The sequence below is a fragment of the Chroicocephalus ridibundus genome, chromosome 6 (genome assembly GCF_963924245.1).
Source record: "Chroicocephalus ridibundus chromosome 6, bChrRid1.1, whole genome shotgun sequence".
Classification (NCBI taxonomy): Eukaryota; Metazoa; Chordata; class Aves; order Charadriiformes; family Laridae; genus Chroicocephalus; species Chroicocephalus ridibundus.
Window position 1 is genome coordinate 8,812,901 of NC_086289.1, and position 20,178 is coordinate 8,833,078.

Consider the following 20,178-nt stretch of genomic DNA (forward strand, 5'->3'; position numbering starts at 1 on the left):
TATCCCACTGCAAAATAATCAGATTTGATTGTATTTTTAAAAAAATCATAATAAATAATTAATATTCTAATATCTTCTTTAAAGTTACCAGAGTTCAGCTCCCCTCTAAACTTGCATGAGCCATGAGCAACACCTGCAACTTTGCAAATTATATAGTATGACTTTTAAGTAAGCAAGAAGTGCAAGTATAATGGCCTTTGATAGCTCCTGTTGCCAAATATATATTGCCTTTATGGTCACTGGAAACAAGATGACCATTCTAGGGACAATTTCATCACTGTCTCAAATAAATTGTTACTTTATTACAAGGGGAATGAAGTTATTGTCTGATACTGAGACTAAAATTAGGAACTGAGAATATCAGGAGGCAATCTGATGACCTGTAACAAAGAGTTGGGAAGAGCCTGTTCCTTGATATTAGACATTATGTCATCAAAATAACGCAGGCGTAATGCTGATGAAGCATACAACTTGTTTCGTTTTGTACAAAATAATGAAGTATGTTTAGGTTGCAATTTCAAAAATTAATTACCGAATTATTCAAATTAAACAAGAAAATTAACCCAACTTAACTGGATTTATTTGTAAAGCAAGCTAAAAAGGTCCTGACACCTTATTGGCAGGAGAAATCAGCAATGCAGCTTATTAACATAAATTTCAATTACCTAAACCCCACAAATCTCTGGTACAGGATTTTAATGTGTTTTAATAAGTCACCCTGATTTCCAAGAGCCATTGTTGGTATAATGATAGCCATTGGTGTCGGTGCATGCCTTCCAATTCTTTAACTCAGATAAATGAGAAATAATGGCTGGGCTTTGCTTCATACTTATCAGAAGTGCCTGAAATTCAAAGCTTATTTAATGTGCCATAAATATTACTTACTGCTTGCTAGAGAAACAAAGCTAGATTTTACTTGAAATTCAAAATTCTTGAGATCATCCTACCTTGTCAGAAGTAGAGAACAATCTGACACCTGTGACAATTCTACAGGCAATGCGGTAACTTGATGGAAAAATGACTGAAAGACTTACTGCATGTTTTTCTGAAGAAATAATTATTAACAAACACCAATTTGGAAAAAAAGATATTCAAGTAATACTGTAAAAGATATCAGATGGGTGACCATCCTAAGAGCAAATGTGCACTTGGTTCTTACGCAGGCAAGAACAGATCAGTCTTTACTCCAGCAGACGCAACACAGTAGGTGCTGCTGCCCAGACTTAGGATGAACAAATATTAGAATTTACAGTATTGTTCACCTTATCTCACAGGCCAAAAAGAAATAATCTGTCCCCGTTTAAAAAAATTAATCATGGACTCTGAATGAGCTGAAGATACCCGGAAGTTAGGCAAAGCAGGACAGAAAAAACGTTTTTATTAACATACAGATTAATGACGGTCAGCAGCACAGTGAAAGTGCATTTCAAGAGTTCTTCATATTTTGGGGGAAAAAAATGTTACCTAATGGAGGCTTAGAATATGAAAATGGCCTAAATGACTTAGCTTTTGGGATACACCGAGCAGCAAAAAGCAACCAGGCCTGGAAATGGCTTAGATGTCTAGAAAAAAGAAATGAAAGGAATAAAAAACGTTTTAACACTGAGGGCACTGAGTGTCAAGAAGCGTTGTAGCTATTGATCTATGATGCTACTTCAATTTTTTATGATTCTAGTATTGAAAAAATTATGATGGTATCACAAAATATCACAATGTTCTCAGACTCTCTGGACAAGGTGCTTCTGGTGTTTTCTTACTCTGCTCCTTAATAGCCTGTGCTATGTGGAACTGCAAGCAGGGGGACCTTAGGAATTCTTTCTCTTCTTTTCCCTGTCCCTGGGACGCCGGCCACTTCATTGTAGCCCCCTTTGACTGTTCCCCTCTTGGAATCCAGAGGTTCACTGCCTTCCAGATTTCCCTTCCTCTCCTCCACTGGAGTAACTTTAGGCTGCTCTTGCTCTTCCCAAGAGGGAGAAGGAAGAGTGAGGCATGGCCTTCCTCCAGTGTCACCTTCCCTTGTCAGAGCTCACGCAGATTTCATCACTTCTAAGTAAGGAAATGGCAATTATAATGGAAGCAGATGAATATGTAGGTTAGGGCTGGCAGGGGTTAAATAGGACAATTGTGCACAAGATTAGTAGCACGAATATCATGCCACAGCAGGAGTAGGTATTGCTTCCTAGATTTAAAATTAGGATACTAGCATGCTACCAATATCATTAGCAAGATAGTGGTTGATGTGACACCAAGAGGGAAGGAGGGCAAGAGAAAAACTAAGTTTGATTTCTTCTGTGTTAAATTTAAGCTGACAATAAGATATTTAATAGTTGATATAAGGCCAACATGACAGAATGGATGACAAGATGAGACTTGTTAATGTCATGTTGTGAATCAGTTACACAGAAAGACAGCCTGAAGAGGTAAAGATTGATGAATAATATGGTTTAAATTGGGAAGAGCAAAGGCTATTACCAGTGCCTGAAAACCCACTCAGACAGCAGGGAACAGGAGGAATATGATGCAGATTAAAGTTTTTTGAAGGAGTTAATATCAAGATACTGTCATTTTGTTGGCAAAACATTAAGAAAGGTGGACTGGCTGATAAAGACTCCAAAGCAGAAAGAGAGCCCAAAATAACAGAGATTCCACTCTCTTCTGTAATGTTTTCAGGATTTTATTTTAATCTGTTGCAAATGGCTGCTAACTGAAAATAGACACAAATATTATCAGTTGTATTGTAAGTATCTAAAGTAGGTAACCATTTGAAGTACAGTATCCACATGCTTTCAAAACACTGGGTAAAAAGTGCCTTACTATTGCCAACTGAAACTGTACAGTGAAACAGCTGCTCTGGATATTTACAAATAAATGCAAATAATAAACCAAAAGCTAACCAAATGGCATACTGGAATTATCGTGTAGTAGTCATATGAATATTGACATGTATCAGACCATCAGTATTAATATAGAACAGCAGTTGTATAAAAACCACCATCATGTAACCAGATGACATTAACGAACAGCAGTCTTACTACACAGTTGAACGGAAGACTTGCAGTAATGTTTGGAACAGTTCAATGACATTACATTGTGCCCAAAGGACTCCTGGATCAATACAATGTCATTGGAAGTGCCGGAGTTATTACAACGTCAATAAAATATGAGGTGAGGGGATGCACGGCACCACCATTAAAATTGGAACCCCTGGTATATCAGTGCAAGATCTCTGCAATGCCAGGGGAACATTTTGAAGAGAGTTATTGCTCATTTTTTCAAAAACTCTCTAACTTTAAAAGATCACAATGGGCATCAGAAATCACAGAATTATTTAAATAGTTTAAAGATTCTAACTTAAGACAATAAAATGAAGTTACAGGTACTTCACGCTATCCTGTTTTTTAAGCATTGCACCCTGGAAATGCATGCGTGATCCAAAGTCCCTTCAGTCCAGAAGAGAGCTGAGAATGAAGAACAGAATGGCAACTACAACTTTTAGTGTCCTTTCGCAAATTGAGGATAGGACCGGAATAGAAGCTTACTATAGCTCTTTCTTATACAATGTACATCAAAGGACAATCAATACCCCGAACCACGTTCATTTAATCCTCAGCACAATGCTTTGTTTTGATATAGATCAGTATATTGTAATTCCAAAGAAACTTTGAATGGACTTCATTCTGTGGATAACTATGTATTAATTAGGAAAAAAAACCCTATGGAAACAGAATACTAAACAATCGCTAGAAAACGCTAGGCTAGGAAGAAAAATCTAATAAAAACTGTGAAATATAATTAAAATATTTTAGTATCTACCTCTTTTAGTGCTAAATAAAAGATATGAGAGAAGAAAATGCGGCAATTAACTTGTGATGTTTACTTCTAAAGTTTAATTAAATAATCAGTATGTACAGAATTAGAGTTTGGATGCTTCGGCTCCCACTCGTTGCCTCCCTTTGAAAAGACAACAGAGAAAGTGTTCCCAGATATCAGCATAGAAACAATGAAACCACATTCAAAGCAGTTAAAAGTTAACTACAGTGTAATGTGTCCTCAGCCTGGGGAGCTGGAGAGCTCTTCCGTTCCAAGATAAAAGGAGATGGAAAAAAAAGGTGATGTTGGTGAAGAACGTGGGGGTTCTTATATTTGATCAGAAAATAACATAAGCTTCTAAATAAGCTTCCTTAAAGTATTTAAATTATGTCAGCAAGAACAATTGTGATCGCTTCCTCTACAGAAGCGGGACAGAGCATCTCAATTTGGTAAGTACTCAAGAGCTGATTCTTTTTTTTTTCTGCTATGAATCTGTTTTTCGCATTGCTCACTTCTCCATGAACCTTAGAGATTTGATAGAGTATATTTAATCTTCCACTGAAAGAGGCTATTGAGAAAAGTAAAAGAAGTTTTGAATTTAAGATGAATTGGCAGCAACGAAAAGTACAATCTTGAAAGATTTCAGAGCTATCACGCGTCATTCCCAGGTCCCACCATGAATAAGATAAAGTAATAACTGTAAACACAATATTGTAAATAAAAGTAAAGGAATAGAGGATTACAATCTACCAAAAGCCCAACCTAGATTAGGTATTCATTATTATCCACATATAGTAATTCTCCCTCTATTTTCAGGTGAAACTTCCAGAATCCATTTCATGCATTATTACGCTATTCCAATATCACATTGCTTTGCATATTATTATTTCTTTTCCAATGTACTGCAATTACAATAAAAGAATGCAGTAATGTATCCATTATCTACAAACAAAAATATGCCGTATACTCTCTATTCTTTAAACCTGTACATATAAACCACAACACTGAAATTCAACTTGCAGCTGTTTTATTTATTTGTTTGTTTGTTTGCTGTAATCTCTGTTAATTAAGATAGACGTTAACTAGGGGGCACTGCATACTCGAAGGACCGAGCACGAGGTTTGCACCCTCCTTAAGGCCTGCGTCTTGCGTTCCTTCAGCTCACATCCATCACGGAAGGACTGCCAGGTGAGCCGGCTGTCACTCCAGCCCAGGCTAATAGATTCTCCAGTGGCTTTTGTTACAGCTCATGTCATGCTATTAAAACTCTGCGCCTTGAAAATGGCATAACATATGTAGCTGAGACTTGTCAGCTCCAGGTAATCAGACACTGCTTGGTTTCAGAAGCAGATGCAGACGAGACTAGCAATATAAATATGCAAATCACAACGGTCCCTTGTCAGCACCACTGTTCCTACCTCTAATGGCCCTCGTAGAAAGTCTGTTTGCTCAGCTCCTACTTCCAGTGCTACATCGACAGAAGCAAAGGGGCGGCTGGCCATCTGCTGTCGCTCCCGCATAAGTTGCTGATGGGGAAAAAATGATGTTTTAACAAAACATTAAAAAAATGCACCACATATTAGTCTGCCCTACTATACCTCCCATTAAAACATAAGAATGCAAACAGCATGCAAATAGTACTATTCGTAATATTAAAGGCAGAAAGTTATCCTAAATTATCGTCATCTATATTTACTCGAGAACTGAGCCCAGAGGGCTTATGTTGTCTACAAATGGTCTTTCAGCTTGAACTCTGATGAAATCTCCAAATGAAAGCTTCCCTAACTGACTAAATAACTTTGCTATTTGTGCAAGTTGCAAGCAAATATGGGAAATGGTTGGTAAAAATAGTCAAAGTCTAATTCCACTGATAATGCATGCATCAGAATACCTGCCAAGAACCAGTCCACTTGGCCTTCAAATTTTCATACTTCACTACTAAGCCAGATGGAGTTAATAGTGTCAGGACTCATAATTTTATGCACTTCTCTGCAGTTACTTATATATGAAGAATAACGTGTCAATACTGGGAAGCCTGCATCAGTGTTATTTGAATGCTATCAGCTATGCTCCCAGAGCTTTTATAATCCCTTTCAATCATACCGGTGTGCACAGAAGTCCCAAGCAAAACCACAAAGCTAACTCATATTTCTTCCTCAATCTGTAATTATAATGCTTATTAAACTACGATGAATAAAAACGATGACCAGCACTAGATATTACAGATCTTACTTCACTGGTTCAGTGCAACTAATAAAAGCATTATTAAATATTTAAAGTGAATGAGTCGTGCAATTACAGTCGTGTGCTCCTTCAACTGAACAGGATGTCACAGCATCTTGACGAGACAAAATGCTTGCAAAAATATTTTATTACAAAAGATCTAAGTTTCATTTTCTTAGCATTTGTCTCCCTATTATTTCTCTGGAAAGCTTAAAACATCAGAAACATATTTGAATGTAAATGACACTAGCACTGTGACGTACTGTTCATAAAAGCCTTTGAAATAATAAAAGGTATGTGAGTAAATATTTGCTGGCAGCTTACTAATAAACACTCTTGATTTAAGGTCTGCTACAAAGCAACAAGCTCATTTTGTAATACTGCTCATGCATTTTTTCTTGACTTGCATTTTAAGAGAGTCTACAGAAATCTAAAGAAGCACTTGTAACGTTAACATCAAAACAGTACAGTAGTCTCCTAATGCATACCCATACATTCCTAAGGCCTGCTTTTTATAAACATGCAATACGCGTGTCAGCAAGCAGCAGCGCAAACGGGCTCCCAGTATATCATACCAAGAGGACAACTGACATGGCTTTGGGTGAAACTGCATGTTTTATATTCAGAATAAATAAAAGCTTATTTTTAATATCTAGATGGTTAAAAATTAGGTTTGTAACCCTCCACGTAAAAATGAAACTTGTCGTCTCTGTATACTGATTTACAGCAGCAGCGATTTACATCAGTACAATATAGTCATAGATTTTACAGCCAGAAAGGACTACTATGATCCTGCAGTCTTACCGACAACTTGACAAAGACCACAAAAATTTAAAGCATAAATACTGAGTTACTGCATGCTAAAATTACTATATCTAGCTCCTTTCCTTTCTAAAATAACAAAAAATGAAGAAAACAATGTTATTAGAGCAGTCCTGCCATATGGAACTCATTACAGTATTGTAAGTCTACAGAGCTATTGGCAAATGCTTACTTTTTAATGGAAAACCAAACATTGTTTTAAACAAATAGAATTGCTTGGGGAAAGTAGTTAAATGAGCAGAATAACCTATGCTCCAAATGTGCAAATGATTATTTAAAAAGATTTACTTAATCCAGACTATAAAGGAATGTGTATTTGATCTGCTCTCTGTTTTTTAAGGCCAGCGTTTTTCTTCACCTCTGCTCCTGGTCATACGTTCAAGTAAAACCTTTTCATTCACAAGGCAGTCACTGTAATTTTGATACTCTGTCATTTGAGAGGAGTGCTACGAAGATTCTTAATTAGGTCTGTAAAGAAGAATGAAAACTTTAAAATGTTCGGCTGCCCAGGGAGCGCTGCTGAGTTTGATAGCTGAGCACTTGCACATCAAACAAAAGTGCTCTGTTCAAAATACTGCTTCTTTCTGTTCGCTATTTTAAAGCTCCCTGTAAGGTGGAGAACAGGAAAAATAAGATGCAATGAGGAGAAATACAGGAAGACATTATGATGTTTAAAATCAGTTTTGTGGCCGGAAAAAGCCGCTAACTCCCCCCATCTGATACTGTTCATATACCAAGCCTGGGACAAAGGCAAAGCTCCAGCTGTAGAAAGCCCTGTGAGTTAGATCATTGCACGGCAGGTGGCATTCAGGTGTGCCACCCTGTGCTCCACTCACACGCTCTTTTCACGTAGCCCATACAGGCACGGGGAAATTCCCGTAATTCAGCCACAGGCCAAGTAACAGGGAAACTCTCCAAACACAGGTATTAGGAGAAGAGTGAAAAAAACTCTTCCTTGCCTTTTTCTCAGCAGTCAAAGAGGTCAAAAAAACCCCCACAGATTTCATCAGAGCTGAGGCAGAATGAAAATGGGATAGTGGAAAGTGGAACTACGCTGGTGTCACTTATAGACTCATATCCAAACAAAATTTACTGCAATTAAACATCATACAAACAAAAAATAAATACATACTTCTTCAGTAATTAGGGATACATACTTGGAGATAAAGAATAGATGGACATTATTAACATGTACTCTTTGAATATTTTATCACATATTTAATTTATAATATTCAGAATTAAGCACATGCCTAAATATTAACTTAAAACTATGGGAAATTCAAAACATTACTTTCTCATCATAGGACTGAAAAATTCAATGAGCATTTATCTGACTGAGCAGACAACTGATTTCAAGGTCTACCATAATTTTAAATCTCATTAAGTACAACAGTATTGACAAGATTAATTTTTTAGGCATCTCTATTATTTCGCAGCAATTTCAAAGTATTAATTTATATCCTATTAAAGAGGGTTTTTTTCTTGTAAAATACAGAATTGTACTTGTCATAAGTGAAGACGAGTAAGATGTTGGGATACGAGAAATGAGTTCAATTTCTCACTCAAAACCCACTTAATTTGAGAACATTTCTTTAAAAAACAACCATTTTGGCATAGTCAGTCCCTTGTCATGAAAATATACATCTCACCTGATTCTCCATAGACATGTAGACTTCTTCGCCCATAGATTATGTTAATTTTGAGTTTTGGCATGCTAGTCAAATAAGTACCTTTGAAATAGGACCTGATTCCCCACCTAGAAGTATATCACAGGAAAGTATTTGCCTGGGTATACAATTCAATTTTACCATTGATCAAAAAAATTCTCATGGGGGATACTTCTCCTCTGATCAATGCAGTTTGGAGTGAGTTCAAATGTTCTTACCATCGTGTATAATCTTCTACAAGAAAATGTATTTGTTGTAAAGTTCTTATTAAAGTAATGTTCCATTTTAGCTGTTTTATTTTGGTTGATAGCGTTTCGACTTACTTTCAAAATACTGTAACGCCCATATTGTATTCATGTACAATAAAACACTCAATGCAAAAATACATGTTACAATGATTTAACACTAACAGAATACAACATTTCAGCAATTCCAGGCTAACATGTTTCAAATCTTTTGTATTTTAGGAAATGTTACCATTTTGCTTCTTTTTCCTATTTAGAAGACTTTCTTTTCCTTTTTTTTTTTTTTTTTAAGACTCATGTGGAATAGGTTACTGTTCTTCTGACTAGCTCTGCTTTTTCTATGCTTTTCTCTTCACCTTCCAGCACAACTGTCCTAGAAAAGCCCTAATTGAAAGACAAAAAAACCCTAATAAAGTTCATGAGATGTTAGGAACTAGGACAGGTGTACTTTCTCTTTGTTATACAGTAACAGACATTCTTGAGGGACTGACAGGTGAGGATAGCTGAAAGGAATGAGACCATTTTAGTGCCATAATAGGATGAACAGAAAAATCCTTCTGAAGATCTTTCCGTAGCTGTTTGGCACCGTTACGGGCTAGTTTAGCCCACTGGCTAGTAAGGTACGTGTTAGAGCGTGCCATAAAGCATGCACAGACAAGTATGCATGCCCAAGTTCATGGGGCAGCTTGACAGCTAGGGTAGGGATAAGCAGGTGGCAAACAGTTGTAGAAATGTCAGGAAGAGTCTGACTGCCAGATTAAAAGAGTTTTCCATTTGGCTGTTTAGAGCCATGCAGTCTCAGTACCCTATTTCAGAAATAAGGAAGGATATGGCAGTTGAAAGGGTGCCTATTATTTTAACAACTGCCTAGGTTTTCTAGTTTTTTTTCCTTCACATCTAAGCTTTTCTTGTTGTTGGGTTTGGTTTTTGTTTTTTGTTTGTTTGTTTTTTTCCTAGATTAGATCACTACCAACATTGTATCAGGACATTCATGACTTTGTCTAGATGAGTATTCAAATCCACAAAACCGTAATTCTTCAATCTCTCTGGCAACTGCTCTCCAGTCCAGTGCTGCACTACCCTCCCACTGACAACGATTTTCCAAATGTCTAATCTGAAATTCCTACTCTGTTTATTCATCACCCAACTCTGACTTGTCTGCAGTTACAACGTGGTCTCCTCCTCTCCTGTTTCCGTGCTGTCAACTGCTGATGTGAATAACGCCAAAGGCTACAACAAAAGCGTTAACAACGCCACGCATTAAACCTGAGTTTTATACGAAAAGTGTTTGCAGTGAGGGAAAATATCAAAAGCTCATGGAGAGCTGCATTGACTAATTTCTGATCGCATTGCATTTGACAAACTCCAAGGGTTACAAAAATTAATATGTATATAAGTGGACAGCCCTGCGAAAACAGTCTCTATCAGCAGTGCAATTCAGTCATTAATTGCACATTCCTGAGGTTTCTTATTGCTATATCTAATCAACAGAAGTAACTTAAATGGGTTTAAATGACTACACAGATCTGAGTGGACCACAGGCACTTTAGTTAGAAACACAATTTAATTCTCTTAAAAAATCTTAAATTCTCAAACTGAATTATACACAGTGATATTTCAATGAAGCTCTGATTATTTGCTTTAATTTGCAGTAGACAAAGATTGCCTTCTCTGTAACTTTTTTCACGGCAACTCTTGGTGTTACAAATCTCTTCAAATTAAATTAGGTATTTACATAGCTGGAGAGGAGGGCACTCTCTCATTTACCTGTTGAATAACCTATTTGACTTGGTTCATTTCCAAATCATCTGATTTCACTGGAAAGACATATCATAGTCTTTAAACTATTTTGTTGGGTTTCAGGTGAAATAACCTCACCATTCCATGATTGCAGGAGATACAGTGGCTTTGAGAGATGGACAAAAGCCGGCTTAGGAAACCAAGCAGCAGGAATAACCACACTTCTGACAGTAGTCTGACAATCTGGAATCATTCATTCTCTCCATCATGAACTTCCTAAATAATCCTGGTCCCTTGCTTTCCTTGTGCCTCATTTCCCACTCTGTTAAGCGGAAAGTGCCCTGACAGAAGAGTGCATTCAGGTAGGCAATGAGACATTACAGTGATGGACACAGTACAAAACGCTATTTGCACTGCAAAACAGACTCTATGGAAACTTCCTAAGATATCAGAGTCTATTCCAGGCCACTTTCTTTTAAAATTGCCTGAAGAAAAAGTGCTCTCAGGTGTCTGCAAAGGTCTGTCATGGGAAAAAATGAGAGGAGTTATACTTCTTGTCCCAGCTTTATACCGAATAAAATAAAGGGTTATTTAAACTAGACATAGTCCAGCAAACAACAGCTAAGACATACTTAAAATACAGTGTACACATCCCAAAAAATAACAGTTCCAAAAGGTCAAGTTTTTATGTATCCCTTTTGGAAACCAAATACCAGTCCTCTGTAATTTCCCTTGAACAAATCAAAAATGAGAAAAAAAGATGAGCCCTGAAAAGGTCATTTTGTTGCTAGATCCAAGGAACAGACATTTAATGTATTGCACATTAGCAAGCAAAGAGCAAAATGTGAATCTTCAGGTTTTGGACCTTTTTGATTCTGGAATAGAATTCCCGTCCCTAAAACACTCAAGAGTAAGAAAAGCTGCTTATTACAATGGAAATGGCACCCTGGTTTATGCTTATGTGCCAGTAATTCATGGAGCCTCATGTTACAATATAGTTGTGATCAATCCTTCAGAATTTTTCCCTTGAAATTAATTTAGCATAGGAAGATTTGTTGGGTGCTAAGAATCGATAATTAGCTCAACATTCAATTCACTGCTTTCAAATTTAAGAAGTGCTAAACCAGACCTAATCCTGTTACGTCCGTCACTTAGATCACTATGAATCCATGTTGCACGTTGACACAGTTCTGTCACCATAAACATTTCAAAGCTTCATCTAGAGGTACTTGGGTCTTTCTGTAGGCCTTGCTAACCCCAGAATTGCATTCTTCCTAATCAAGTGGGTTTAAAAATTCCTTTCAGCAATCTGTTGATTGTTTTGCTGTTAGCTAGAACCATTTTCAATTCACAGAAAATTTCTAAAAATACTTATTCTGCAAACTAATTCTGTGTACAGAGAAAAAGAGAACCAGATCGACTAATTATGTATGTTAAAACGTTTCCACATAAGACATTCTACTGTATTTGCCCAAGGACATTTATTTATAAATGCATATATTATAATATGCGTTAAAATTAATTATTTCAGAATATGAAAGAGAGATTCAAGTATCACATTATGCAAACTACTCTTTGGAACTTTTTCATTTACAATGGTGTCACATAAATAACGCTTTTCAAAATTTCTTCTGAAGAATGAATAACACTGATAGTGTAGTACTTTAAACATAAGTGCCATCTTTATAAGTGTAAGAGACACAGTATGAAACTACCTTACATTAACAAACGCTCAGCGCATCCTATCCCCATTATTAAGCTACTGCTTTTGAAATGAGGCATTATGGATATTATCCATTATTATCACAACTGAAAAAAAACCTGCTTTAGTTACTTACCTTAGACAACAGATGTCAAGTTGATAATTCCCAGCTCTGAAATAAAGTTTTAGGCTGTTCCTATGGCAATTCAGTAAAGATAGTAAATGCGGTCTAATAAAAGAAACTGGGAATAAGTGGTACCTTATGAGATCACTTTGTCCACCTCTGCGCATAGGTCCTACACAAAGGCAGGTCGCAGTGCGATTACGATCCTTCTAGCAGATGTATACATTTCTTAAAAAGGCCCCAGTGATGGAGGTTCCACCGTCACTCAATAAGTGCGGAGTGCCTGATGATCCCCATGCTGGAAAGGTCTTTTCTAAAATCTAAATTAAATCTCCGTGCTGACATTTAAGCCAACTGCTTCTTGTCCTGTCTACAGTGGAGAGCATTCCCTCTCCACAACTGAGAAAAAAAGCCAAACAAAGCTCTTCTCCTTAGAAGGAGTTCTTTATAAATTTGAAGTTTCCCTTCAACCTTCTCAACTTTAAATAAACGTAGGTTTGTAACTATTATCTCATCACTCCTGCTCCTATTTTCAGTGCTCCCCTCCCTACTCTCAAAGTGCTGGACGCTCTTGTCAAAAAGTGGAGCCTCAAACCTTACATAGCTGTTGATAATATTGTGTTGCTACAACAGAAGTATGGTGACTTATATTCACTTTTGATTGATGATAATTCCACCTGATTTTTTGAATATTCTTACCAAGCTCATTGCCCATTTTCCCCTACTCCTTTTTTGCAGATAGTTATTTCTTTCTCATTGCAGAATCACGTATTTGCCACCTACCGAATTGTGGAATTGCAGCTATCCAGTGAATTATTTCAGATTCTCCCATCCTCTTTGGCACAGATTATAATCCTGTCCTATAGTATGTTGAAGTAAAAAAATTATGGAAGAAGAGAAATAAAAAATACGGAACAGGAAAACTGGGCTGTACTCCAACAAAGGTGAAGTTTGCCTATATTATTACCTCTAATTCTTTAAAACCATCTATTATTTGTGATTACTGGTACACTGATAAAGTGGCAATGTAAACGAACCACTTTAAGTGCAGCATCATCGCCAATTATACGATGTTCTAAAGCGGGACTTCAGAAGCTACTTAAAGCACAAATGACATTACCACTAAGGAAGCTGGTAAACTGGTGATGTACCATGACTGACCGATGCCTTTAAATGCTTTCAAGCTTTAATTCTTAAAATATTAAGCAAAATAACCACCATTGTCACTGCCCTGCAAAAGGCACCAAAAAGAGGTACACTTACCAGCACTCCTGCTGTCCCAGAGTGCTACACAGATCTCCAGTGTAAGGAGCTGAATAGCTTTGCTATTACAAGCTGAACAGGCATGCCCCAGTACCGTCTGCTACTGTGTTGGGTGAGCAAAGCTCTTCTAGACAACCCTTACGAAAGCTGAGCCCGTGCTACTTGGTTACGTGCCTCCCTCATCATTGAAAAAATGAGGCTCATCCTGCCACCGATAGCCTCTTTATTTTAACTGCCCCATCCAGGAGAAGCTCTAACCCCAGCATTTTTCACATCAACAACCCAATTACGAATCATTAGTAAAGCCATGGTTTTAAGTTACAGCTAGGATCAGGAAGTGTGAAAAAAAAAGTCTGGTCACTCATAATGTACAGAAAATATAACAAATCCTGTCCACCTGGCACTTTCAGCGAGAAGGGGTTTAGCTAATCAACAGAAAACTAGGATACCGATCTGAAATCTGGGTGCTTGTCCAAAGAAATATTCCAAACTGCACATATTTGCTCTCCATACCTAGTACATTCAGGTCAGCAAGAATTTGGCACACACAGCTAGTGGGAATGGCATGTGGCCACAGCCAACTCATTTTGTGCAGGGGAGCAAACGGCTTTGAAACAGATGCAGTTCTGCTACCTGACCAGAGTAATAATGCAAATTAAAGCAGTTCTCCTTTGTTCACGTTCTTTTTAAGTTTGAAACAACTGATTTAGCAGATGTGAGATATTATACCTTTTAATGGTGGTTGCTCGAGAATGCTTGAACAGTAACAGCTATAGACCTAAGCAAGGAAGGCAACTGACCATCCCCTACCTTTGAAAGAAACCAAGACCCCAAGGCAGCTTGCTCTGAGTTCAAATATCTTCAACAGGAAAGTATGAATAACAAGAAGCTGCTGAGATAAAGAAGTCTGAAGCTTGTTAATATTTTAATGAGGAATTATTTTAACTGCTACCTAGTAAGCTACAGCTACTGATGGGACTAGACCCTGTCTAATCTCCTAAAATATTTAAACTATATCAGAATTTCAGAAATAGAGGGCTTCCAAGCAGAAAATTCCCTAATCCTACAGTGTAAAATTAAGTTATGAAACACGAAGCACAACTCTAACTCCAAGAGACCATCTTGGTGCTATCTGTAACAGCAGAAGGCAGGTTGTTATTCTCTTTATCTCAAAAATAATTTTGTACACAATCCAGCTGCAAACGAGGAAATCCGACTTTCCCAATCGTGTTCCTACAAGGGGTTGCACCAGTCCATGTGTGTACAGACTCTACAGATTAGGAAAAAAATACTGTGAAGAAGTTAATCCCTCACTGCTGCCACACTGAGACTTTCAATATAAAAGTGACAGAGAGCGTAAATCAAAGTACTCTGGCATTTTGAGCTCCAGTCAGACTGTTTCAAGAGAGAGAAGTGGGACGATTTAGAGTTCATCAATTATATCACATCAAATTAGCCTCCATCACTGGCTTGGCTCGACAGCTTTCATCTATTCTAATTTACAACAGAGAGGACAGCCAAGTACAGGATTGTGGCAATGACACAGTCAGAGGGAAGCACAGCACTTTTGCTTCGCAAGAATGGTAGGCTTTTCTGGGCAGCCGCTTCATCTGGGTGAAAAACTCCAGCCACCTTCATTCTTTCTTTCATTGGCTTTGATGTGACAACCCTCATGCTCATTTAAGGAAGCAACGTGCTAAACAACTTTTTAGCAATCCTGCAGTCACTGCCTTTCTCCAGGCACTGTCCTGTATACCTCTACCTTACACAGAGATTTACCTTTCCAGTTAAACCCTTAAACTAGATGAGTACACTACTGGAACGCCATTGTAACTGTGTGTGGTTAGCACGTAAGTTAGCTATTTTAAAGGAAAATCACTTCCAGCAAATTGTTAGAATTTGCCTTCCAATTGAGAGACTTTAAATTTGAATTTGCCGTGGTTATTTGAAGACACTGATAGTGCGGTAACTTAAATCACAGTGAAACACAGAACAGCACTGAAGAACCTTACACAGATATCACTTTACAAAATACTTCATACGAAGAGTTCAACCCTTTGCTATGGACATGATCGCAAGCATTGTGAATCATTTAAATTGCGGTCTAGAGGCTTAGGTGGATTGAAATGGAAAGTGGGCTTTGTGCTGCCCCTCTGCCTAGTGGTAAATTTGCTCAACAGGGATGAAAAGCCAGCTTTACTGTTTCTACCGCAATAAATACTAAGAAAGAAATCAAAAGATCAAAAAGACTGTTTTCCACATAGCATCCAGTTTCCCTCTGCTCCTAAAGAAAACATTTTTTTAACACAGGTAAATGAAAACAGGCATTTAAAAACGCACATATTGCAATGATTACTTCACCAGAACGAGCAAGCTTCCAAAAGTGTATTTCCATACTCTTCCATCACAGTTTCTGGGCATATTGGCATTATGTGCAGATCTCTTTTACCTGCTTTCTTCTAACATGGCCCGTTTCCAAATTACATATTGCAAGCTTTAGGCAAGCCAAGGTCATCTTTCCCATTCCTTTACTTCCTCCCCAGGCTTGACATTGCTGGTAGGATTTTAAGTAGTGAACTACTAAAAGGCTTTTTATGGCAGTCTTAAAGTGTTGTTTTTTTTTTTTTTAAACCGTATCAGATTAAAACGCTTAGGGGCAAGTAAATTATCAGAATTTCTGACTGCTAATTTTTAGAGACCCTCACGTGATTTCAGGAGTGATAAATGCCAAGTTAAAACTTACAGGCAGTATTGTCTTTCACCTGGAATCTTAATTGGCTCCTTTTTTATATATGCAGTCTTATACAACTTGTATTAAGAGCAAATGAATACAACAAGATGCATTCGTGACTTTCCTCTTGCAAAACTGAAAATGTAAGAGACACTTATATTCTTCCACAATATGCTCCTTTCTGCATAGGAATCTTTTACCTGCATTAAAGAATGCCATAAATTTTTCAAGAATGTAGACTTGTTTTCTGTTATTTGTTCCAGCTGGAGACATATTGGCTTAAAATGTCAGGGAACCTGCTATGTGTTAATGGATTTTTATATGGGCATCTGCTAAATGCTTTCAAATTTACACCACCATAATGTATGAGACAGCTGGAATTTCATTAATTGAAATTTATTTACCAAGAAAAAAAAACAACAACATCCTTAATTGGGAGACAAAAGAAAACAAAGATATGATCTACGAGTCAAAGGTGCCACACATCTCAATGATTTTCCTCAACAGACCTATATTTATCACAGTGCACACAAAGCAAGGACTGGCCCTCAGGGCCTTCTTAAAAAGAGCATGACAACTATGACTTGGCTAATTAATTTTCCCTACTTATTTGGGGTTGAAGAAAATATTCTAGTATATAATGCTCAAACCCTTCAACATACTTGGGGCTGTGGTGGTTGCTTGATTATTAACATGGAAAAAGCAATTTATTGATTACGTGACCTATGGTTATTTGAATAGGTGTGCTTTAAAAACACACATGAATTAAGGATGATATTCACCTCTGCAGAGATAGATTTACATTCCTTTTCTGCCTTTCTCAGAAAAACCATGCTCCTGCCTAAACGAGGACCAACAAACCTTCTATCTTTCTATCTGGGTAAGGATCGCTGTCAACATTAGATCTAGCACAGTTTCAATATGCCAACTGATAGCAGGTGAGTCTAGTGCACTGTGGAGGAGGCAATTCCTCTCAGTGAAGCAAAGATTACACTCCTCTCCATAAAGGTGAGCTGAATGACCACAAATATGTGAAGCGCAAGAACGGTGCGTGGGGTGCAATGATCTGAAAGTACCCTCTGATCCTTCCCTGCTGCACATAAATAGAAGTGGAGTACAGAAGCCATTAAAGTTAGCAGAGGAAAAAATTCTGGATAATGCCTCTACCGCAGCTTCTCTGCTTTGGTGGTGAACTCTTTTTCCATTGATGTTCAATATTTTTGACAGTGCTCAAGAAAAACTATTCAGCTTTGGCACTGGGAATGGAGTACATCGTTAATAGGTCACTACGGCCTCAGCTAATGCCATCAAGAGATGAGAAAGATCTTTTTCCTTACCTGGTTAGATTGAATCACGTAACATAGGGGGCTTTTTGCAGCTTCTCAACCACTAGGAAATATTGCTTTGGTTGCTCGATACAATTATTCCTTATGCCATAATTAGAGGAGGAGTGCAGTGTGGAGCACTAATGTGGAAAGCCCAGTTTGGAATCAGAGACCAGAAATCAACACAGGCAGCTTGGTGTTGTTGGGATATGGGTCAGAAAGACGAGTATCAGCTGTAGCTCCGAAGAGGTCCTAACAAATAATTTGGTTATATTTGGCAATTGATTACATTATTTTTTTCAAACTTATACATGGTTCAAAATGTAGAGAATTATGTTGTCCCCACAGGTTATTTCTCTAACGTGTTATGGATACTTAAATGAAGTAGGAAAAGTTATAATATTTTTTGCTTTTGACATCATATATATTCATAATCAAGTTAAAATTGCCAATATCCGTGAATCAAATACAAAAATCTACGCTATATAAGTACTCCAAAATGGCTGTTTAACATTTACTGCTTTGGCCATGCTCTGACACAGAAGGTGGGCAAACATAACATTAGCAAATTTATTTTCATGCAGAGATACTCTTGTACATAAAAATCATTGATTGTAAGACTACAGCCTTATCAGAAAAATTAGTAATTTTGAAAAAGTATTTGAATATTTGCCTTGCTTTATAATTTATCAGCATTTTGATTCTTTTCCATTTCAATTCTGATGAATGAACCTTATGATTTCAACAGTAAAGATCTGCTTGCAGTTATATTTACTGGCCTTTAAACTAACGCGCATTCATTCCTGTCCTACAGGCAAAAGTCATTTTTGAATTTCTCAGTCTTTGATGGAGGGAAATTTTGACCTAATTCTCTGCAGCTTTAAAGGCAAAAGATGTCAACAATTTTTAAACATGACTTTTTAAATGCAAGTGCCATGAAAGGTGCTCCAGTAAAAAATAAACAAACAATAACAAATAAAAATAAAGACATTAAAATCATGATTTGCTTTGAAAGTACAACCAGTCACATCCCATAAATGTAAGCTTCCGTTTACTGTACCAACACTTTAGATACATAATGACTACACCAATTAAAACAATTTGAGAGTGTATCTGTTCTTCTCCATTACATAAGGCAGTACCAGAGTCCTCATGGTTTTTCTAAGAAAGCCAAAAATTTCTGAAATGTGTAACTTAAACTGAACTCTCAGCTGTAGTCTCTCTTCCCATGTTGAAAATAAAACAGGTCCCGTTGACCTGTTGAGCACCCAGCATTTCTAATAATCAGTTTATGTATGCTCCAGCATGGATTTAAAAAAAACAGGTTTTATTTTAAAAACTCTGGCTTCTTTGATAGCAAAAGTACAGGTTGTACAACTTAGTACTTAACTCCGAAATTAATGGTATTTGTATCTGAATTAGTCCAGAGGAAAATAATCATTGGAATTCACAGATGCAGGAGCACAGATCCATAGACACTAAGCACTCCAGCTACTTAGTCCTCTTTTCTTCATTTATATGCGATGAATCAAATACTGCATCTGAGTATCTCCATTTTTTTTTTTTTTTTTTTTTTTAAGTCCCTGCTTTCTAACCACATCATGCACACAGGAGAGATCAGGTCCTTCCCTAATCATGTCCTGCCCAATTTTCAGAAAACAAAACGTGAAACGTATAATGTGAACTACACTCATGGTAAGAGCTGGTGTCACTCAGACTGACAAGGCCCAAGATATCCTAAACCAGAATCATGTACAGAATCATGTACACCAGAAATTAAGTTAGTGATGAAATGCAGTATCAAGGAAAGTGCTCAGCACAAGCTGCAGAAAGGTCAAATCTATTTTTCTCAGATGTTTACTTCCTATGTCACCAATGGGATAAAAAAATATGATGGCATTCCCCATCTTATCAATGAAAACCACTTATTTCTTAGTTCTCAGTTAATGATAAATTCTGATTTGTTTTTCTGATAAATTTTAAGTTCTCTTTCTGCAAATATTTTTGCATTCAATCACACATAGACAACATGGAGACCTGTAGATATTATTTTACAGTTTGATTCACTTTGTCTTGAGTATTAACAAAATATTCAACTAGTTAGAGGGATTTGCCTAAAGGAACACGCTTCAGTATTTAGAAGTAAATAAAACACAGTTAAATCTCATTAAATAAAAACATTGCCTTTACGTTTTCACCCACTACATATATTGTGCCTCTTAATACTTTTTATTTGGTACAATTAGAAAATTTAAAAATTCTTCGTATCCATCTTAATGCAAGACATGCATCGAATATTTGCAATATGTAGGAAATTATTATTCTATACAGTTATTTAAGTGTCCACACCAGCACATGTAATAATTATACCAGCATTTACCGCAACTACAAGTAGGAAAGCATGGTAAGATATTGGCATTATTTTTTCCCCACGGTATAAACCTGGTTGTTTCAAACACTGAATTAGGTCGAACATATTTAACATGACTTTTTTTTGGTAAGTCAAAGTAAGCCTTACACAGAACA

The 20,178-nt window shown here is 37.0% G+C and overlaps 1 protein-coding gene across 5 annotated transcripts in view; it reads right to left on the reverse strand.

The window, feature by feature from the left end:
• ATRNL1 (attractin like 1) overlaps window positions 1-20,178 on the reverse strand; it is a 527,881-nt gene that overhangs the window by 127,666 nt on the left and 380,037 nt on the right. For 2 of the 5 annotated variants that reach the window (XM_063338741.1, XM_063338743.1), the window contains exon 27: window positions 5,229-5,336. The exons of the other annotated variants lie outside the window; for them this stretch is intronic. In XM_063338741.1, the coding sequence (XP_063194811.1) occupies window positions 5,229-5,336 (108 nt within the window). The remainder of the gene's footprint in view (window positions 1-5,228; window positions 5,337-20,178) is intronic. 5 annotated transcript variants of the gene reach the window in all.